This window comes from Micropterus dolomieu, linkage group LG04, assembly GCF_021292245.1.
Source record: "Micropterus dolomieu isolate WLL.071019.BEF.003 ecotype Adirondacks linkage group LG04, ASM2129224v1, whole genome shotgun sequence".
Lineage (NCBI taxonomy): Eukaryota > Metazoa > Chordata > Actinopteri > Centrarchiformes > Centrarchidae > Micropterus > Micropterus dolomieu.
The window spans coordinates 20,242,045-20,265,509 of NC_060153.1; the positions used below are offsets into that span (position 1 = coordinate 20,242,045).

At 39.5% G+C, this 23,465-nt stretch overlaps 1 protein-coding gene and 1 long non-coding RNA gene across 2 annotated transcripts in view; one reads left to right on the top strand and one right to left on the bottom strand.

Annotated features, from left to right (window-relative positions):
* LOC123969844 (zeta-sarcoglycan) overlaps positions 1-23,092 on the top strand; it is a 187,625-nt gene extending 164,533 nt beyond the window's left edge. The window contains exons 8-9 of the mRNA XM_046047569.1: positions 2,799-2,922; positions 22,868-23,092. Coding sequence (XP_045903525.1) covers positions 2,799-2,922; positions 22,868-23,074 — 331 coding nt within the window. The 3' untranslated portion in view covers positions 23,075-23,092. The remainder of the gene's footprint in view (positions 1-2,798; positions 2,923-22,867) is intronic.
* Positions 12,428-14,563, bottom strand: LOC123969845. The gene is made up of 3 exons (XR_006824801.1): positions 14,490-14,563; positions 13,327-13,408; positions 12,428-12,910 (listed from the first exon to the last, which is right to left on the bottom strand). It is a non-coding gene; the product is annotated as an uncharacterized LOC123969845 (long non-coding RNA).
* Positions 23,093-23,465: the final 373 nt, after the last annotated feature.

Consider the following 23,465-nt stretch of genomic DNA (forward strand, 5'->3'; position numbering starts at 1 on the left):
CATGCAAAATGTTAGGATAATGAATAATAGGATACGTTTTTTTTCTGTTTTTATTCCCTCAAACTCTCTAGTAATCTCCTATCTGTCTGTCTGTTTCTGTCTTTGTTTCTCTTCTTCTTAACCTCTGACTGCTGCAGCATACACTCAGATCAATAAGTCAGGCCCAGTGTGAAGTGTCTGCTTCCAACACTTATTATATCACTTGGATGCTCAACACTGCACAGCAGAAAACCTTCCCTCACCTTTAATCCAGCTCACGACTGCTATACACATCCAATACCTTTACCTTCAACCCAGAATAAATACCACAGTTAGCTCTGACAAACAGAAAACTCCGACATATTGACAGAGCAAATACTTTGACTTGAAAAGGGATTGTTACATGTATGTATGTATATATATATATATATATATATATATATGTAATGACATGTTAGGAAAAGAAAAAATATAAAATTGTAGTTAGCATTGTTGAAACACTGACTGAGTTTCTCCTAATTTGGCTTCCATTAACAAAGCACACAGCCCACTGTAAGTCATTTACTCTGATAGGGACTCATAAACTACCATTTTCATTACAAATTAACAGTAGGAAATTAGTGGAGTGAGATGACTCTGATGCAAACCTGCCTGCTTCAAGCATTTTCTTAAATCAAGTGACATTATCTTGACACCAGCGATCTGCTGTACTTCAGTCTATTGCAACCTAATGAGGCAAAAGTCTAAATCCCAGTGAATCTGCATTTCAAATTAGTGCAATCAAGTTGTTTTTATTTAGTCTAAAAAGATGTATTTTAAAATGCAACACTAAATGCCTTCTCAAGATGAACTGCATGTTTTTGCAATAAAGTGAAGCAACCAACTAATAAAGTGTAAACACCTTGAAAATAAAAGAAGCAGAAATGGGGCAGTGTTGAAACAGAAACATAAGTGCATGTTCATTACTCGGGTGCAACCAAAAATAAAAAACACTGCCAGGGGAGCTTTTCTCTGTCTGCTAATGTTTAGTTTTTCAGATTGAAACCCTGAAATGTAGAATAATTCCTCACCAAAGGGCCTGTGAGGAGAATTTATTTTTTCTCTATCCTGTCAACGGTAGTAAAGGGTAGGACATTAACAGAGGAAGCTTGGTATGATTACTGCCGCCAAAGTCCCTTTGGCCAAGGCACTGATGCTTGTTTATGTGTGTTGTTTGGCTACAGACTGAACGCACATCATGAGTTCAATTAATCTACCCTTTGGCTTGAATGCTTTATCCCTTCAACCTCTCTGTAGGGATTGGGAAACCAACCTTCTGTAGTGCCCTTGAGCAAAGCCTGTCTGGAAAAGTGCCCGTATAGCAAAGCATTTTGTCTTATTTGATCTTTGTTGTGAGAGTGCTATTTAATTTGTTATACTCCCACTTCATAAATTGTAATTCTGTCTGCTTCACCGAAAGCGCTCTTTGTTTAATTTCACTTGCCAACTTGCCCTTGAGCGAAGCATTGTGCTTATCTAACACCACCAAGCTGTTTAATCATCTCATATTGTTTTCAACTTTGAGTTACAGACGTAGCTACTGACCCTTCATGCTCCAAGGGGAGTGACGCCAATCATGGCCAGAGCACTTTAACCATAACAATTCTTCATTCTTCATTGTCATTCACGTAGGTTTTTTAAAGACAAAGGAAACAATTACTGCACAGTAAAATGATTAGAAATTAAACAAAACTCAGCAACTCTCGAAAAAGTGGGCATGTATTAGGTCACTCTGCATGCATCTATTTTCTGGTAACACAGTGCGGTAAAGTGCTGTATGTGTTGGTACGTCTCTGCGAGTGTATACAGTGTATTAAATATCTGAGGCAGACATGATGTTTTAAATGCTATTCAGGGCAGCTCAATTGCATGGAAATGTTTTGTGCAACAATTCAAATGTCTATTTAAGCAAAAATGCAATCCTTGGAACTATTCTCTTCAACCATAGTCCTCTGCTGTTGCCATTACAATTTATTAAATGTTTTTTTTATAGGGACAAGTACATAGTGTGGACCGCTGCCTGATCATGATCCGTTATGCAGTTTAATGTATTGACCTCCAGAAGATAGAAAGAAGTCTGTCCAAACAAGCTTTTTTTAAAGGGCACAGAACAGTTCACGAAATTACTTTGTGTTGCTGTGCCAGAAATCCTGAGAGGTTATGTCACTGAGCACCTTAGGAATCAAATTATTTAGGCATTAATGGATAAACAAATAAAAGGTCAACAAGCTAATAAAATTATCAAAATGTATTTAATTTCTTAAGAACTTGGCAGTGGTGATATCTTACTGGCTTTTTATCCAAAATTATTATTGCACAATTAGATGTAGACCTATGCTAGAGGCAGTAATTTGACCAGACAACAGTTGTCAGAAATGTGCTCATCTTGAATCATCTATATCCAAAAGGATTGAGGAAGTACCCGGTAACGAGGAAAAAACACAAATTTCTTGCTAATTCAGTCCTCCGTTTCAAGTTGTGTATTCAAGAGGTAGCATGTTGTTGACACCAGGGGTTATACTCCATGGAGGTCCTTATTCAAGACTTAACATTGAATTACCAAGTGTAGATTTTTCCTTTGTTATATTAGTTTTACCTGTACAAGCATAGTCTTCTGCGGCTTTTGATTGAGCAGCTGGGGGATTGAGAACATTGTTCAGTCAACTCATTATTGATCTTGTAGTAAGTACTAAAATCCATCCTGTCTGTTCACACTGTATGTCTCTGCAGGTGTGTGATTCCACTGTGTCCACAGTCTAAAGTGTGTTTATGGTTCTTAGGCTAGAGTCCCCGACTCGTACCCTGACCCTGGAGGCCCCGAGAGGGGTGGAGGTCAATGCTGGAGTGGGAGACTTCACAGCATCCTGTAGGAAAGACCTCCTGTTGCAGTCCTCGGAAGGAGAGGTGAGTGTGCTTCCATCTGCTACTTTGTTTGTGTGTTTGTGTGTGTGTTTGTATCTGAAAATGTCAGTGAGAATGAAATGATCAGTATGCCTTTGCATGTCTGAGAATATGTTTAATGTATGTGTGTTGTGGTGTGAGAAATAGACAGAAGAGAGAAACTGACAAAAATAGCTATGCTCATGTGTAAGTACAAGGGACAACACAAAGTAGCAAAACCGGTGTGTTTGTGTGTGTGTGTGTGTGTGTTTGTGTTTGTGTATGTGTGTCTCTTTAGACTCTGCGGCACTCTATAGTGTTGGGCGCGCTTCATTAAAGTACCTTATTAGGCTAATGAGCGTCATCAATCCAGGCGACCTTGTCCTCCTTTTCTCCCCTCCTTCTCTCATCCCTCCTTTCTTCCCCTTTTCTATTTGGGATAAGTGACTTCATTAAAGCTGGTTTGATGAGGTTCCCTGTCAGTTGCTGCTGGTCTGTGTGTGTTTTTGTATGTGTGTATCATTGTTAGCCTGCTATCTCACTGTCAAGTTCTTTGCATAGCAGCCTGCCACATTGCGTGAGCACCGAAGCAGACTTAGCCATTATCCTTGTATGTGTGTGTGTGTGTGTGTGCGCTTGTGCGTGTGTGTGTGTGTGTGTGTGTGTGTGTGCGCGATCAGCCTGCCATGTTGCATGTTCGCTGGAGCATAGTGTGTCATTAACTCAGTAATTAACAGAAGAATGGCCCCCTCTCGTTCGTTGCACTCACTGTCATTGTCAGTCACGCAGACAAACACACACGCACACACACACACACACACACACACACACTGTCTTCTATCACAAATACATACACTTTTCACCCACAATCCCATATGCACACACCAACACACACACACACACACACACACACACACACACACACACACACACAACAGTAGTCTGAAAACAACAGTAAAAGTTGCTCCTCTTCTAAACTCATTTCTCATTTCCTCTTCCCATCATAATCTATTGTCTTCTCTTCTCTCCTCCTTCACTTTTCTTTTCTCCTTCTCCTTTCTTCCCTCTCATTTCCTTATCTTGTTCCCGTCCACTGGGCCTTACTTTTGAAAAGTACACATCTTCATCCATAAGACCAGACAGTGGTAGTAAATTAAGCACAGAGGTCACCAAACTCTTGGGACAGCTCTGGCATATTGGTAACAAAATAATAAGGGCGAATGTCAGATATACACTAGATGATGGACTTTTCAAATAAATAATTTCAGTAATATGTGCAGCCAAGCATAGTGGCGTACAGTGTAATTCATCTGTGGAGAGGTGTGTAGAGAGCTAAGTTTGACCCACTGAAGTAGTTATACTAAATGAAATGAAATACTGAACACAAATTATAAGCCTTACATTACAAAGACATTGTGCAACAGTTTGAGTATACTGGGGTCTGCAATCATTGCAAGGTGTGTATGTCTGCACAAATTACTTGACTAACTATAAATCCAGTAGGCTTTTGTATTGTGCTCCATTTCAGCAAATCTTTAATTAGGAATTAGAAGTTAAAGGAGAAAAAAATATCCTATTTGAATTACACAGTTGTATTTAAAGAAAATCCTTGGTTACCATGTACTGTGTTTTAATGCATATTATTAAATATTCAACTACCTGTCCAAACTAGTACAGTCACCACAGAAACAGTAAAATAATAAAATAAAATCAGACACCAAACATACGTCAGGTAGATCGATAGATTTTTAACAAAGCTTCAATAGATCAGTCACAGTATTTTATTTTACACCTTAGTCCTATATGCTTGTTAAAGTTTTATGCAGATGTTATTATCTATTCTACCTTAATATGCATTGGTGTATATAGACAGTTTCAACAAATATGACAAATAGTTTTTTAGAAGCAACTTGCCTACCCTGCCTTTAATGTCTGTTGCATGTCTGCTCCATGTGTCTGCATAGGGTTCCTCCCTACGTAGGGATTACTGTAGTTGGAAAGGAGGTTAAGGATAGTCTAGTAACAAGTACTCAAATACAAAGCTAGTCTTGGTTCCAGTGAATGGGTCCTGTCTTCCAGTGAAGCATTTTTTGGTGTAGCTTGTTGCCTGAGTGTGCAGTGGCCTGTACTACGAAGCGAGGTAACTGGCTTATCCAGGTAACTTTAGGGGTAACTTTGTGACGTCGGGTGTAACTAGTACGCATACTGCAAAAGGTGGATAGGTGTTTACCGAGGTTTGTTGCCATGGCAATTTACGCTGCATCTCTAAACTGCTCCGAGCAGGTTTTGTTCATGGTTAACTTGAGGTTACCCGGACACGTGGACTACACACCACATCTTTACTCGGTGTTAATGATGAGAAGTAGGATTTTAATGCACGCCACTTGATAAAATATTTTAAGATTTCAACCTGATTTGTTCCATTGCGGTTGAAATAAAGTTGTTCTTAACAGAACAGCATTACGTTCATACAGCGAGGCCTGCAGCCTCTGTGATTTAGGGAGGAGATCTTCATTAAATAACAGGCCAGTGTCTAAGATGTAGCCCATCTGTAGGCTATAACTGAATTCCTAACTGTTTTCCCATATTTAGACTGACCATTTTAAGTGTCCAAAAAATACAGAGCCAGGGTGGGGATTAATAAACCGAGAAGGAAACTCCTAGATGAAAGTGGTAAATTTACAAGAACAAAACTCGGAAATTCCTTGAAATTAAAAATAAAAAAAATCCAAATCACTCCGGCCCAATTCATGGCAAAGTGTCTAAGGCTTGATAACATAATGATTGTGGGCTAAAGTGAGTGTTTCCTCACTGCTAAATCCAATTGCAAAGGCCACCACGATATTAGATTTAACATGTCTTTAAAGTTCTCATATCACACAATCAACGTGCATTTTTATGGGGAAAATACGAAGCATGCGCCGTTACAGAAAAACTCTGCCTGCACGGCCGAACACACCTGTTTTGTGTGAATGCGCGCCAACTCCAATTAAGTTAACACCAACTCAACTAACCAACTTCTTACCGTCGTAGTACCGTTTAACACCAGTGTAGGCAGTCTGAGTTTGTCAACCCTGAGTTTGCTTGATACTCCTGATTTAACTCTGAGTAGGTTGAACACCCTTCATAATACAAACCACAGGACTGATGGCAATTGTTTTTATCTATGCATAGTCTCATGCCCTTCCCTGATGAAGGACATCCAATCACCTCCTTAGCAGTACACATGGCATGTTAAAGTGAGTCCTTGACACAAACGCAGTGGGTTTTAACAAGGCCCTCTGCCTTTTATTTGAACCCCTCTATGTCTCTCCCGGTCTCGCATTTTCTTATTACCGTTCTTCTTTTCTCTGTCCTCTCTCTCCCTTGTTCCCCTATCTTATACTTTCTTTGACTCATCTCACTCTTCACATTTCACACCATCCTCCTTTCTATTATTGTCTCTTTGTTCTTTTGCATGTTCTTCTCATCCAACATGTTCTCACTCCCAACTCCCAACTGTGTATCACTCTAGTGTCAGTTTTGAACGTGCAGGCCTCCACGATCAAGTTAGCAATAAATATGAAATGTTAGACTTTCAGAATTTTTAAAATAAAACACAAGGTTAACGTGAAACAGCCACAGTTGGGTGAGGTTTAAGAAAATATCATGGTTTGGGTTAAAATAAGTTAAGTTACGTAACTGAAGTTAGTAAAGTTGCATAACTTCAGTTAACTAAGTTAACTTGTGTACAAAGTTAATAAGAAGTCAACGTTGACTATTGGTTTCACACGGGAAACAAACAGATGGTCCTGTGTTTGACCCATCCAACCATCCCAACCTCCTCGCTACGCTCACTTTTCGCACACTTCACAATACGTCCCCTGACTTCGATGGCACATCAAAGAAATTCACTAGAGAGGCACCTACAAACATGGCTTGAAGTGTACGGCTACTGACCATGCTGAAGTGTTTAACATGTTGGGAGAGAGAATGAGTTGTTTCATCACCGCCCCCCCCCCTTCCCCCTTCTCGGCCTTTGAGTCCTTCATCTCTAAGTAACCCAGCCTATCTAATTAACTTTCCACTGCCAGAGCTATACATCACTGTGGCTGTCACTTCCCAGGGAAAGGGGAGGGAAGGGAGGATTATGATTTCTTTCTTTCTCTCTCTCTCTCTGTTTCATGTATCCTTTTGTCTCTTTCTGTTCTTTGTTCATCCATTTTCTGTCTCTCTCTCTCTCTGTCATCCCAGCATAAATGGATGTCTTCCTATTGATGGTGAACAATAGCATGATGCAGGATGTAACAAGGATTGTGGTGTGGGCCTTTGGCAAGCTTGATACCATGAAAGGCTTGAGAAAATGAAGGACCAACCTTGTCACCCTTTACTACGGCACCTGTTTGCCAGAAATACAGAAAAAAGCTCTGTTCACTAAGGTACAGCTTTATAAATGCCACAAGAAGCATTATCAGCATGTGTAAATGTATTCAGAAAGGCTCAAATAAATTATCCAAATAAATACAGTTTTTACAATTTATGTGTGAGCTTGAGGCTTACTTTAATGTGATAAACTTCACTTGTTGAGTACTTTCCCTAATGCTTCTAAAACAAACAGAACAAAGAACAAGGTTATATTTAAAAAGAAGATAGCCATTAGAATATTACCTCTTTGGAGGAAAAGGGTCAAGTGCAAAAGACATAATTATTAACCAGACTAATTACTATAGTGGATAATAATAAAATAGGGATAATTCCATCTTTTTGGTTTGTTCTCTCTCTGAAATCCAGTCCTCAATAGAACAGTCTGTTTTTGTTTTTGTAGAATTGAACCTTATTTCATACTTATCCCGGTTACACAACTCATGTCTCTGAATCCAGATAAGACTAGCATAGCTCAGTTAAGAGATGCCTGTAGGATGATTTGCAAGTTAGAGAAATATACCTTAAAGAATTACTGATGATCTAACCAAAGCAGTAGTTCTGTGCTATATTCATATGATATTGTCTCGTTTTGGATAAAGGAAGTATATTTCCCTCAAAATATATATTTTTTTTAAAGCAGAGCACAGTACTCACAGGTGACCCTGAACTCTGAACTCCCTGTTAAGAACACCAAAAGAAATGTGTTTGCCTGCATAGTCAACAACAGACGGATGGATAGGCTGGCACACAAATGACATCCTGTATCTATATTTGACACATTTCAAAATTGAGTGAAATATAATCAAACTGTCAGATTCAATTAAGAGTTGATGTGATTCTGTCTTTTAAAGAGCAAAGAGTGAGAGCTCCGTCAAGCTGCACCAACCGATAAAAACTAAGCCTTTTCAGACACCAGATTAGAAGGATAATAGAATATGTTCTTCCAGCACTTTATATCATTTAGGTTTAAATAACTATATTAATCATTGCAAGTTGGTGACCTGGCTTTTCAAAACGCAAGCCTTTTTTTAAAATCAAAAACATGTAATTGAACCAGAACCTCTTCTCTTACAGTTTAATGGTCACTTTACTAGTCCATCAGTTTGTCATTAGATAAAAATAGGCAATATCTGATGTCATAATGTTATATTTACATTGCAAATTAATTTGCTTCTCACCTTTTTCATTACCATATCTGACTAAACGACTTGAAAGTTTAAAGTCCTCGAGAAGGGAGCACTTTCCTCCTTCACTCTATATTGCTGAATTCTAAAATACCAACAAATTGCTGTGGCAACACAAAGAACAGATCTGGGTTACACTATTTTGTGCATTATGATTTTGCATTTAATTTTGGGTGCAGATCCTTATCTTGACAATTGCCTTTTGTCTTTTAAAATATTAATGTATACAATTCTGCCATTTGAAAAGCTGGTTAGTTATCATGAGAGGGCATCTTAAAAAATACTGAAAGGAGACAGGAAGGCAAAGACTGTCAGGCAGGTAAAAAGACAGACAGATACAAACAGACAAGAAGCAACCTGAAGAGCCGATAAATCATAGTAAAACAGAAACTGGCATACTGGCAGAAGAGTACCCACTACAGCCACATACTGTAGAACATCACTGTAATGTTTCTATTTTTTTTCTCCCATCTGTCTACATGACCTAGCCCTGTGCTGGCCCTTCTCTACAGATTACATTATACCCCTAAACCATTTTAGCTCGGTCTCCTCATCAGACAATCCATTTTACAAGGGCCCAATTTATATGAGGACATGTGTTATCCTTGAGCTTAAAGGCACATGTTTGATTGCCATGTTTGGTGACAGTTTCAACTCTATCTGTGACATTTGCAGATTTTTACATATAATTTTGATATCCCCTCACTGCTCGATGTAACACATCCGTTATTCATTAAAGACATTTTAAGGAAGCTTTTGCATTTTACTTCCCCTCCTGCAGCCATCCCCTCTGTTAACCCCATCCAGCCCAGTGTGCCTCTTGCAAACATAATAAACATACATAAAGATAGATCACTAGCTCGGAAGATTAGCCTACAGTGTAATTACTGCTCAGATATGCACACATTGCATGCTAGCCACTTCCACACCACACAACAACATTTCACTGCACAATGAATTATCTTTTCTAATGCACAACTAAATTAAATCCATTTAACAGACAAACAAACTGTTATTGTCCAATTTTACACTGTTGGAGAGCTGTGTTCATATATTTTCAAAGATAATATGGACCTGCTTTTTTATTTTCCAACAGCAACTTCTCTGATCTAGAATATCAACATTTTCAGCTGGGTAATGTTTACAGCTATTGATTGATCACCTTACAGGCTAGAGCATCCTCCTGCTAACCTGTCCAGCTCATTTATAATGTCTGCTGTCCAAGATGCTGATCTTGGGATAACCACGGTTGCAAAAATGCGTGCCTTTGTCGATCAGCTTAAGGATGTGCACGATTAAGCTGTAGGTGTTTTTGCAGAAAATCTCTTTTGATCTTGGACATCTGTTGGTTTGTCACCTTCTGGTGATTTACAAATTTGTCTAAGTGACCAAAATACACTGACAAATAACATTCCCAGCTAGGGGAGGACTGGGATAATTATTCAGGCCAGGAATCTAAAGTCAATCCAGGCCAATCTCCATTCCATTCACCACAGACTGTAAGCTTTTTGTTAAAATTGTTTATGCTGGTAACATATATTTTACTATACATATGTTTTACTAAAACAAACAAATAGTTAAAACAGCCAAGTGCCTTTAGTTGTAAAATTTTATCAATTGCACTTCCTTACTTAAGGAAACAGAGATAAATATTAATATATATAGTGTTTGTGCACTTTTGGAGTGTTTGTTTTGCACCTGGCATTTCCTCAGAGTGCAGTCATCATGGAGCTCTGAGTAACTGGAGAGACTTCCATCTGACAGAAAACAGTATACAGATCCAGATTATTTCCATGCTTATGCATCTCCTGCTTTCCTACATATCATGATTTAGTTTTCTAAAACATAAAATCAACTGGGGAAAGGTAGCTGTGATATATGATGTGCTGAGGGACGGCCCTGCTAGTATGTTTTTTGACTGACTGAACGTCATGTTTGTGCATGCGACTAATCGCGTGTGATGACAGACAGAGATCATAAAATCAGATTAAAAGATGGGGCTGACTAAAGTATGTGCACTCTAGGGTTATACTTGTTTTGGCAAGTCAAAGTAAAAAAGTAGGTCATCTTAAATGATGTGGTCTAATGGCATATGAGGATATAATGCTTATGAATGCACGTCAACAAGATTTTCCTTACATTTTCTTTTTTTGTTTTATTCTTTTGATATTTTATGCTGTTAAATCAATAGATATGTCCAGAGATACATACATTGGTGCCTGTTTAGATGTTATCTTTACAAAGTACAACAACTCAGCACAGAACTGAACACTTGCAGTTGACACGCACAACACTGCTTACATACTCATGGTGTTAGAACAACACATCATTGCATTTATATTTATCTTGTCACCAAAAACATCTTAACACAGTTTGCAAAGGAAGTATCACCTCTCTGTCTTCCAACCCAGCCTGTTTAAAAATGAGTGGTGAAAAAATACCTATATACAACCCTCAAAAGAACAGCTTATCCAAATAGCATTCCTTTTCATCCATTCTCATACAAGATTTCCCCGACCGCTGACACCATCAAATGAACAGAGCGGATGAGGGGGGATAGAGGGAGGATCGGATGAGTTGGAGGTGGAGGAGGATGGCAGAAAATAGATGTTTCTGTCGATTTTGCAGGAGAAAATAAAGGCGTACGGGACAGCGAGGCTTAAAGCCAAATCAATGTTGTCAGCAGCTGGCACTTAAGAAGGGGCCATTAAAGTTTAAAAAGTTTGGAAAGCAGTGCTGGAATTAGGGCCAAATGGGTTAGAGGTAGGGGAGCGCTGGCTTCCATTAAAATCAACGCCAACAAGAGCTGACAGATCCTCTCAGGATTCCTGTAGTCCTCCTGACTTTTATCAACTCCCTTTCTTGGTCTCTCCATCTCTCTTTCTATCCTACATAAATTCACCCCCGTTCTCGTAGTTTCTTCTCCATGCATTGTCTTCTCTCTTCAGGTTTGTTCACTATCTCACTGCCTCTCACTGCGTCACTATTTTTACTTTAACCTATCATCAATCTATCCCTTCCTCTACTCGCCTCATCATTTGTGCTTTATGCACCCACTCCTCTTTTGTGCATCACTCATTCTTCCCCTCTTTCTGTCTTTATAAGTTGTAAGTTGTTTGGCCTCACTCACCATTCATTTTTACAGACAACACCTTACAAAACAGATCCTCTCGCAAACTGAAACATGCAACCTAAATTCTCTGAAAATTAGTCATGTTCTATCATTGCCAGTCATAGAAAGTCAGAGAAAATGTTTTTGAAAGATTTTGTAATTTGGTTGACTAAAGTCACTGAAATTAACTTTTATTTCCACTGATGGTTGAGAGTAAGTCTTGTATTATATCCTTAATATTAGGACAGGATCCTTATCATAGAGTTAGAAATCAAATATTCTCTTCCTTCCTTGATGTTTATTTGCTGTTTAATGTGAAGCACACAGCACAGAAAAAACTCCCTAGAGAGTGATACTACAACATGCTGAGTAAATACTGTCCTCAAGTAGGGCACATACAGTAAGTTCAACAGGTGAATGTGAAGCTTAATATTTATGCAGGCCAGACATGATTCTGTTACTTGTTGATGACAGTACATGTCTGAATGCTACTAAAGGTAGTTGAAATGTTGGTAGTGGTGGAGAAATCCTCTGTTGAAAGAGATACATCCAGTCAAAAACTTTTCTTTGGAGAGCATTATTTATTTTTGTCGTGTGTAACATACGTAGATGCACATGTGCAGATTTTTCAGTGACATTACCCTCTAGGTGCTGGGTTTTAGTTAACAAGTGACCTGTCTGACAAAAGCAAATTGCAAGCACTACTTATGCACATTGCGAATTTGGCGAAAAAAGGCTTCAGGCTCGTTCATTGTTGGAATGCCCTCTAGACAACACACATGTTTTATCCTCAGGTCCTTTAGAAATTAGCATCCTTCAAAACTCCTGACTTGTAAAAAATATAACATTTTGTAGAAAGTGTAGAAAGGTATTTAAATGATTTTTAAATAAACAGTGAGATCATTTTCTGTTTTCTGTATTTTCACATAGAAGTGAATACATTGATATTATCAGCTCAGAACATATTGCAAATCACTTGACACCGCCGCCACCAGCATGAAGTGGTGCAGCACATCAACAGTGTTACATTGTATATAGCACATACTATAAATGATTGCCGCTGTGGCCTCTATTGTTAATACTGTTTGTTCTTCAAGTGCGGATTGTAGAGGTCCGGTTATTTTCTCATCTCAAAAACAACAGAAGAAGACATGCGATCACCTCACAAGAGAAGAATGGATGGATGGCATGGCAGACTGGATGTGCTAGTTAAAGCAGTCAGTCTAAATATAATGCACCATTTCTCTATGTTCATGCTGAAAAACCAGGACAGTAGCATATCCTTCACGGGTTTGGAAGCTTGTATGAAGGTCTGTGCAGAAAAAATAAAGACAACACACAGTCAGCCTTATTCCTGAGTAAACAATAGCAAGTAAACAGTAGTAAATCAGCTTTAACATACAAAATGGGCACTATCTAAAACAATAACAATTTGTGTTAGCAGTAGCTTGTTTGGCAGAATGTCATCATTACTTCTTTAAACTCTTGCCCTGCATGGCACTTTTGCATCAATGTGTTCATGATGATATGCACAAAAAATGATTTCCCTTTACTTTGCTGCTGACTGCTGCGAGGTAAAATCAGGTTAACTACAAAAACTTTTACCATGGAGTTTTATTGTTTGTTGACACAACGCTGGGGTTTATTAAGACGCTGTAGCCTGGAGGTATTATTGGGCTGGTAAACTGGGACTGTTTTTTGTTTTTTTCTCACTGCTTGTTGTTTTACCTGCGGGTAAGGCAGAATGGTGAGTGAATTAGAAGGCTGGCAGGGGGTAACTCCCTGTCGTACACGCTGATGCTGTGGAAGCCTTGCAAATATATAAACACACACATATTCAAAAAAAACCCAACTCAAACACCTAAAAATTCATGGACACATGAAAACACAAACACATATGTATACAGTTGCACACACACAGTGCACTCGCAGCACACAGCTGTCCCCTCCTCTCCCAGTCTCTAGAGCCTCTCTGTTTACATCCAAAACTTGTTTTCATCATCCAACTCCACTCTTTCAGAGTCTGCATCTATGTGTGAGTGTATGTGTTTAAAAGCGAGAGATTAACAGATACTTGCCAATAGCATAGAGAAGTGGATGTTTTTCTAAAGGTGTGATTAACGTCAGAAAATTCATTAGCTGGTACTTCACACTGCCCGAGGCGATTAGTGTGCATGTGTTTTAGATTCCGTCAGTCTGATGTAACTCTGTCTCCGTCTTTTGATGTGTGTGGGAGTTTGTCTGTCTCTATCTATTATGTGTCGCTTTGTCGCAGCGCGTTTGTGTTAATGTTATTATGCGGTTGCTTCACTGTCTGTGTGTATAAACGTGTTACTGTTACAGTCTCTATTCCTGTCTACCTGTGCATGTTTGCGTGAACGCATTTGTCTGTGTCTGCAGTTGCGTGTGTCTGTGTGTATGGTACAGTAGAGCAGACTGATATCGCTTTAAGTTCCCGCTACGTCTGGCTTGCCACACTCTCAGTCTCTCTCCAGCCTCTGTCATTTAGTCCATTGTCAGCTCCCATTCCATCGTATGTCCATTCAACATGCCTAATGGTCTGTGTAATACACTCAGATAGCTTCACAACCTCCCACCTATTTGTGTTGTTGGAGTGTGTATAAGTGTGTGTATGCTCTATGTATGAGTGCAGAGGGAGCAAGAGAGAGAAAGAAAAGGAGAATGGGAGGAAAGGTGATCTGGAGCTAGGTGAGCATAGAGGTTGAAATTTGTGTGTGTGTGTGTGTGTGTGTGTGTGTGTGTGTGTGTGTGTGTGTGTGTGTGTGTGTGTGTGTGTGTGTGTGTGTGTGTGTGTGTGTGTGCGCGCTGGTGAAAATGTACTGTTATTGTCCTTTCAACCTCTGTCACTCCTCTCTCCTGTCACTCCTCACCTACTCCATCCTCTCAGTAAAAGACTTTAAAGTTGACACTTTCTTGTCCACTTCAGGTCCATGTCAGGATGATTTCAACTGCTGAGTGATCACAAAATTTTAATTGGACCCAACAGACCCCAAAGAAGAGTATGATAACGCAATCTTACCAACCCAACCTGAATGTGGTTTCATAGTATTTGAGATTGTGATTTAAGGGCATTACATGTTAGCTAGGAGGTAGCCACATTAGTTTTTCCCCACTGATTTAGGCCGTGATCAGACGGGACATGTATTTTGCTGTGAGAGGCGTCTTTTTCCAGTTGTTTTCTATAGGCAGTAAGAGTTTTGCACTCTGCCCTGGACACTTTGTGTTATATATGCAACTGGGCGCATCATTTTACAGCACCTTGAGTTAAAAAAAAATACTCACCTCAGAGCAGAAAAGTGAAGACGCCATTTGCATTTTTTCCCATTGTCCAAATGATTCAGATGAGTGAGTTTACGTCACAGCAAAATCACTGTTAGGCTAAGGACACGTGAAGTGGTTGCCTAGCAACTTTTTTAAAGGCAGCAAGCTGGTATTTTTTTATATTGTAGTCATCAACAAAAAGACAGTATGTTGCGCCACAAGCCTTGCAACCTGCAAAAAGTACTCTGATTGGGGATTTAGATAATTCCCTTTTTATTCATACTGTATTCATGCGCTATAGGGTATTTTTTACAAACAAAAAATAAACAAAAGAAAAAATAAAGAAACGCTACTGGTTCACGAGGAATGTACAATACTGTAATAATAATATAATACTGAAGCATGAATTGCATGAATTGGTTGTACAGTACAGACATACAGGTATAGTGTAGAAAAAACATTTCAAAGAAAGAGGCAGTAAAGTGAACAGTGTTGGGATTAACGAGTTACAAAAGTAATGAAATTACAGTTATTACATTTACATTACATTTATTAATTTTGCTGATGCTTTTATCCAAAGCGACTTACAATTGCCATATATGGCAGAGGTTGCACGCCTCTGGAGCTACTGGGGGTAAAGTGCCGTGCTCAGCGTTAATGGATGTATCACCACCCCACTAGTTATGTATTGCTTTTTGCTGTAACGCAGTAATATAACAGATTGCTAAAATTATCTCGGTAACATTATACATGTTACTATCTCAATGCATTTTTACCCAAAATTAAGTGGCGTTTTGTTTTTTTGATAATTCACACTGTGAAACATTTCAGCATCAGAAAAAAACAATCTGTGAGTAAAAGAGTAACGTTATTTCCTGTCGCTAGAATTTGATGGTTGAGATTGTAGGCAGGGTGCAAACTACGAGGGAGCCAGGGGGAGCTCAGCTTCTCTTAACAAGATGATAGCTCCCCTGAAAACATGATTTGTGTCTCTAAAATATTGACAATATGCTATTTTTGCCATGTATTTATATTTTTCTTTATCTTTATCATCATGGATCATGCTTACATAGAATTCTATATGTGTTTTCTTCAATGATTTACTTCCATGATTAAGGAGGCTGCTGTCTGCTGTCCACCTTGACCGATCCTGTCGGAGTTTTGGAAGATTTAAATAATCAACAAAGTTATGCTCCTGTGCCTTCCTTGTGCTATCTTTTTTAATGGGAAGACAATTCATCTTATTTCACCCATCCTCAACCCACCTGCTTTTAATCAGAATGTTTTTATTTACTTTTTATTGTAATTTTTATGATAAAGACCTGTGTATATCTGCAATCTGCACATCACTAGAACCCACCTATGCAGGAACATCCTACTCTCTGAATAATGCACCCATTAAATAGCAGTGAAAGTAACACAAAAGTGCAAAAGTAGTGCAAATGCAAAGTTGTGTAAAGCATTACAATTCAGAGACAGTAATATTATAATATAACTAATTGCTCTCACAAGATAGTAACTAGTAATCTATAATGAAAATGAAATATGGCTACAAATTTGTGTTATAGCAAATGATGCTAAAAATGTAACTGCAGCATAAAACTTTGTGTTCTGTATTTCTACACCTCCTTTATCCTTCATACTCACCTCTCTCCTGTCCTCCCAGACAAGACTCCCTCCTCCTCCAAGTCTCCTCCTAATCTACTCCTCAACACACTCCCAACATTTGTTCTTCCTCTTGATCTCCCCCCAAAGACACTGTAACCCTCTTGTCACCTCTGCTGTCTTTTTCTCTCCATTTCCCTCCTCCTTTCATCCCAGGAAAAGCTGGTCCTTTCATCGCCACCTTCCCCTCCTCTCTTGCAGCTCATTGGCCTCCCACCCTCTTTCGCCTTTTCCTCAGCTGTGCCAAAGGAAATCATCCATGAAAAATGTTTTCACCCTCCATAATTGCCACTTCCCGCATGTTCCTCATCTCCTTGATGCCAGAGCCACGTGCTTGCTAAACTGAAGTTGGAGAGAGATGCGCTCACACACACACACATTCTGTACGCACATACCCACGCTCCCACGTAATTAACTTAAGTTACTTAATGTATGTAACTAACACACTTATTTTAACCCAAACCATGATTTTTTCCTAAACCATTAACAAGTACTAACCAAACTGTGACTGTTTCACATTACAAGTTTTATTTTGAAAGTCTAACTGAAAGTATGCATATTTATAATTGTTAACTTGACCGTGGAGCCATGAATGTGCAAAAAATGAAATGCTAAAGGGGTACCCAGTGCGTTAAAAAGTGAGACCAAGGGGTCTTGACCAAGTTGGGATTGAGTGTTGTATATGCACAATGACACTAGCAAATAGATCAAAAAATGGCAGCTGACACACATGCACATCTCAAATGAAAAATTGTGATATTTAGGATTTGATTCTAAGTGAAAGACATTTTGAGGAATTTTTTTGACCTTCTGTTTTTTTAAAATCCTTTCAAAACCCATCTGATTAAATGTATTATCATGTATGGCTGAAAACAAGGCTCTTTTTCTTAGATCCTCCAAAATAGTGCTAATAGGTATCTCACAAAGTGTCTTCTTTTTAGTAAATCATTTGCAATAGTCGATGGGTGGTTCAGGGTCTGCCTTCCTGGCCTTCCCAGACATCTTGTTAACATGCACATGTTGAGGAGGGCAGAGCCCAGAACGTCCTTATGTAGTAATCTGCTGCTAATGATTTAATGAAAAGAAAAATAGAAGGAGAAAATGTGTAAGTGCTCACCCTACTATGTGAATTCAGTAGGCTTTTGCTCCTGGCTGGTAGCACCATAAAGGATCTGAAGAGACTTAATGTAAAGGCAATGTTTGTTTTGCCTTTACATTTGAGAGCTAAAGTAGAACACATGCAATCACATACACACAGACTCACTCTATAACACACACATTCACGTATACAGACCCACACATACTGCTAACATCAGGCCGACTTAATACTTACAGACACTTTCATTTGGGATGAACGCCAGCAGTAATCCGACCTTAAGCTACAGCAAATGACTTCCATTCTCCTTCCTCTACTTCCCTCTTTCCACACGTTCGTCTATCCGTCCATCAAGCACTTCTCCTCTACTGTCCTTATTGGCTGCAGCCATTCTATCGATCTCTTCCTAATTCCATCCCTCCATGTAAGCCATCATCTCCACCTACTAATTGCCCTCTTCTCTTTCCAATCTCATAATCAGCATCCTCTCCCCCCCTCCTTTGTCATCTCCTCTACCTCCATATTTACTCTATTCACTTCCCTCCCTCCCTCCCTCCCTCCTTTGTTCCCTTCCCTCAGTTTGCTGCTGTGATGTTTCCAATGTTATGGAAGAGAAACCAGTAATTTCATTGGCATTGGCAACATGCACCCATCTCTCCTTAGGTTCCCATCCCATTGTCATTCCCAAGTTCATTTTAGGTTTCCGTTGCTATGGCAAGCAGGCTGTTGGAATTAGATTTGGGTTATGTTGCCAACCGTGACTGAGTCCTTTCCTCTGTAAGGCTATAACTGAGCCCTGGCAGCTTTTATTGGGGAGCCAAAGGGAAGATGACAGGTGTGCACCAGGGACCTGTTAAAGGTATACCTTGACATTTAGAGATGTAGTGTGGTATTTTACTTTGCCCAGCACCCGGGGAGAGCAGTGCACATATTCACTTTTCACTACCTCTTAAAGTGTTTTGTTGTCAATGTTACTATGTCTTATTAAAACCAATGGACATGGTGCGCTAATGAGATAGCTATACACAGTAGACTTAAAGAAGCTCACTATGCTGCCTCTTTTGTTTTTTGTTTTCTTTTTTAATAACTGCAGAACTAAAACAAAACCTTCTGTCTAAATCTTGTGTAGAGACTATTGTGAAGATAATGCATAAGTAGCTCTACAAGTTTATATTTAGAGAAACATGAGCACATTTAAACTTATCAGCAGACAGCTCCAAAATCATTCTAATATTCCTATAGGGATTAAAGCAGGGGTGGCCAAACATTTTGGATTGTGGGCCATATACACACAAATATGAGAAGTCACGGACCACATACTGAGGTAAATGTTTTCATCGATTGGTAATCCATCATTGTAGTGGACAGCAGTTCTAGTGTTCAGACTAACACCTTGATTCCACCGGGCACGGTTCTATAACTTTGCGTCTACAACAACGAAGCAGAGCTTTTTACCTGCCTGATTTTGCTCATAGTGTGTTGATTTGCTAATTTTGCCTTGATTTTTTGTACTTCTACCATGGGTAAATAGGATACATAGGTAAATGTTTTCTTTTGTTTGTTGACATATGATCAGGGTATGATCAGGGTTCTGTGTCTGGCCAGCTCTATCTGCTCTGTGCAGCTTGACTAAAATAGACTAGGCATGTATTCTCCGCGGAGCAGAGCGGAGAGTCCCTTCTTAAATGCGCTGCGGCACATCAGGTGGAGTCAAGCAGGTAGTTGTTCAAGATGACAGCGACATCTAGTGCAATTTATTAGATTGAAGCTCAAGCCAAATCTGCAAGCTCTCTCTGAGAGCTTTATAAATAAACTATGAATTTTATATAAATAATTTCACCCATCCAGCTGAACATACAATACAGTAAGATTCACCAAAATTATCAAAAAATTAGTTGATTGCAGTTTCACTGCTTCACTACTAGGGCTATGGTGCTTACCACCAACATTTTTTAGATAGGTAATTAGGTAATGTGCCTTTAAGAAAAATCGTGTTTTGAATAGGATTTGTTTCCCTAGGGGACGTTCAGTGATTACAGTACTGCATGCTCTGTTTGATGATGTTAATCCCATCTAGGGAGCATTTGAAGACACCAGAACTGAAAACATAAGATTAGCACCTGCTGTAACCCCCCCTCTAAATTTTAGAGTTTGACTGTCTCACTGAGTTACATCTGGGTTATTAGGGAAGACACCATCTTTAAGGTTACCTCAGTCTATAACTTATCTGGTTACCTGTCTATCTATCTTCTGCTTAATGGCTAATAGATGTACTGCTTTTAGCTGCATAGATAGTTAAAGGCAACACGGGCATACCTTTGCTCTGCTCCATCATGCAGAAGGAAATAGGGAGAGAGAGTGTGTGTGTGTACTGTATGTGTGGGTGTTGTTTATACAGAGCGAGATGTGCCCTGTCAGCCAATGTGAAATCATTAGTTATACTAATTGGTTCCTCGCTGTTGGGATATCCGAATCCCTCATTCCTTTCCTCTCCTTTTTTTTCCTTCGTTCCTTCATCTTATCTCCCTCTCTTTATGTCCCCCATCCTCTTCCAACCACTTCTGATTTGACATTTCCTCTCTGTCATCCTTCTCTCATCCTTTCATCCGACTCCCTCTCATTTGTCTCTTTCCCTCTTTTACCTCTGCCTTTTTGCACTCATAGCTATTTTCCACACTTTTTCATACTTCCTCTCCTCATTTCTAAAATGAAGAAGATGAATAATGGGTATACAGATGTCTGCTGAGATTATTGTCTGGCCTTTGGGTGTGTGAAAGAGAGAGGGAAAGCAATAGAGCAGCGCTTTCTTGAACATTGAAGATTGAAGAGTAAATAAATAAGCAGGCGAGGCAGTCAATAGAAACCCAGATTGTGTAATGATTCTCATTTGAAACTCGGCTTGTATCAATCTGAGGATGAGAGGAGTGGATTGAAGGAATGCATGTAGTGGTCAGGAGGAGGGATGAAGGCCAGTGGGGGGATAGAAATGGGGGGAAAGGAGGAGAGATGATTGGGATGAGGGGAAAAGAGAAGTGCAGGAAATGCTTCTTATTCTGAAGCTCCACTCCACCTGCTCTCTGAGTACTGTGTATCTAACCAGTTATGTGGTAACTAATCCACAGTACGATCTGCAATTTTACCAAGTCGCCCTGGAAAAAGAGATCATGCATTATAAGAGAGATAAATAAAGTAAAATTTTAAATTGCCTTTGTGTGCCTATAAAGTACAGTGCACACAGGACTACACAGGCCAGCTCTATTATATTTACTACTACCCAGTGTGTCAGATTAATTTGTGGTACTGTGAGTAAACTCAAATTCATTAAAGAGGTGGTATTATGCTTTTTGGCTTTTTCTTTATTGAGTTGTACATCTTTTGTGTGCATGTAATAGGTTTGCAAAGTGAAAAAGCCCAAAGTCCACCCCAAAGGGAGTTCCCATCTCCTACAGAAAACATTGCTCTGAACTGCCTGAAAACAACTCGTTTGTAGTCCAGCTGTTTTCTTTTGTTCTCTATGACGTCACAGCAAAATGCGCCTGCTCACCTTGCAACTAGTCCGACACGGACAAAAACACACTGAGCTGCAGCACACAGTGACAAGACATCCTTCCAAACATTAACTACCCTCCAGGCAGTCAATGGAACATAAGAACAACAACATAAAGTTACTGTGATGTAGAGACAGTGCACAGTTAAAACTTTATGGATGAAAGATACATTTGTTACAAATTAACAACTCACAAACTCTTGCTCCAGTCTATATTGCTAAGCTGGTAAGGGTAAAATGCATCACTCCATAGCTAAAATGAAGCGTTCAACATACAGGGTGAAATGAGGAGCTGCAGAAATGTGCAGTATGACAGAAATATGGTGTTTTTTTGAAAATGAAACCATGTAAACCTGTTCTGGTAAAACCCCTATAACCTGAAAATGAGAATAATATGACCTCTTTAAGGAACGTGGACCTTTTAAGAACAACATCAACTGAAATAATAACGGTCTTTAAACTATTTTTTACATTGAAAAAACTATGTACAAGGCTCAGATCAGATAAATATCACCACATTAATGCCCTTCGGTTGACATTGTGATTTAATGGCACCTATTCCCAAACGTAATTTGCACTGAAACTGTCCTGGGGCCCCTCAAGATCTTGGACCCCAGGATAGTTTCCTGCTTTACCCGTTGCCAGTTGGTAATCTAGCCTTGACTCCTTCAATCTGTCCTTATTGATGCAAAGTTGGGGCGAGTGTTGCTTTTTTTATCTTTGTCAGTGAGTGACCATTTGTCATTGTTTGTTTGTGTCTGCAGTACACAAACAAACAATGACAAATTGTCACTTACTTCTTACCAGCAATAATGTAAGATAAACTTGACTGGGCACATCATCTGTTAAATCTGTTGGCTGGAGTCAAAGAGCCTACCCCTTGACCCGCCCTGCAGTCCAATCTGTTTGGAACTCCTCCAAGTACCTTGAAGATCCAGTTGCATTGGAAATAATTTAAGAAAGGATTTTTGCAAGTTTCTGATTTTATCTTGAGGAACGCCACTTCTTTATAGAAATTTATCCCAAAAAGGTTCAAATAGCTTTTTAAAATGTGTTGACTGACCTCATCCATTTGGCATTTTTTTTACATTTAAAGTATGACATTGTATTGACTTACCTGCTGTAAACCTCTTCTTTTGTGGTGTGTATTTGTTTTTGCTGCATGATCTCCCTTGTGTGTGTTTCCGTCTTCATCTTCCCATCACTCATCTCCCACTGATTCCTTTGCTTTTTTCTTCTCCTTTCTTGCCCTCTTCCTCGTTCACTCCCACTCTGCCTCTTCATCAAAAAAGACCCGTTCTAAAGTAGAAATTCCCCCTCTGTCTCCGTAGATCTTTCTTGATGACAACTCCTGTCGACCATAGAAAGTATAGTCATCCCTTACGGCAATGTGCTCTCTCTTTCTCTGTATCCACAACCCCAGTTTCTTTTCATTCTTTTTTCAAAAACACAGCATTCTCCCCCTCTGTTTTTCTGTTATTTTAGGCACCAAGACAATCCATGAGAGCTAAGTACCCTGCAGCTGTAACATCAACTTCTATGTATTAATTTTCATGTTTTTTATATATTTTTATTGTTATTGTATTTCTTCTTTTCCTTTCTTTTTGTTATTTCTTTTGTTCCTCACCAGTTGCTCTCAAATCAGTGTTTCCTAAATCATCTGTCTTTTATGCCTACAGATTTTTCTAGACGCCAACACCATCAGGCTGGGCAGCATTCCCCTCGGCAGTGCTGTGGACCCCCTGGAGGGGGCACCTGCAGGTACTACCTACACCAAACAGACTGTGTACGAGCTTTGTGCCTGCGCTAATGGCAAGCTCTACCTGTCCCCGGCTGAGAAAGGCTCTACTTGCCAAACCACCAGTAACTTTTGTCTCTGGAGCTGAAAGTGGGAGGTTGACAGACAGTCAGGACATATGGACTATTAGAGTTTGAAGCTAATGCTAGCCAACGGACTGTATCATCGTGGATGATGGCTTGATTAGAAGCTAATAACAGCTAACAGACTGAATCAACATGGATTGTAGCATGGCGAGAAGTCCATGTCCAATAACCGATCGAAATATATGGATTACAGCTTGGCAGGAAGCTAATGCTTGCTAACAGACCAAATCAACATGGACTGTGGCTCGGTGTGAAGCTAATGCCAGCTAAAGGACTGAATCAACATGAACTAGAGCTTGGTGAGAAGCTATTGCCAGCTCACCGACCAAATTAATATGGATTGGTCAGTAGCTAATGCTAGTCAAGAGGATGGATGACTTGGCAGGAAGCAAA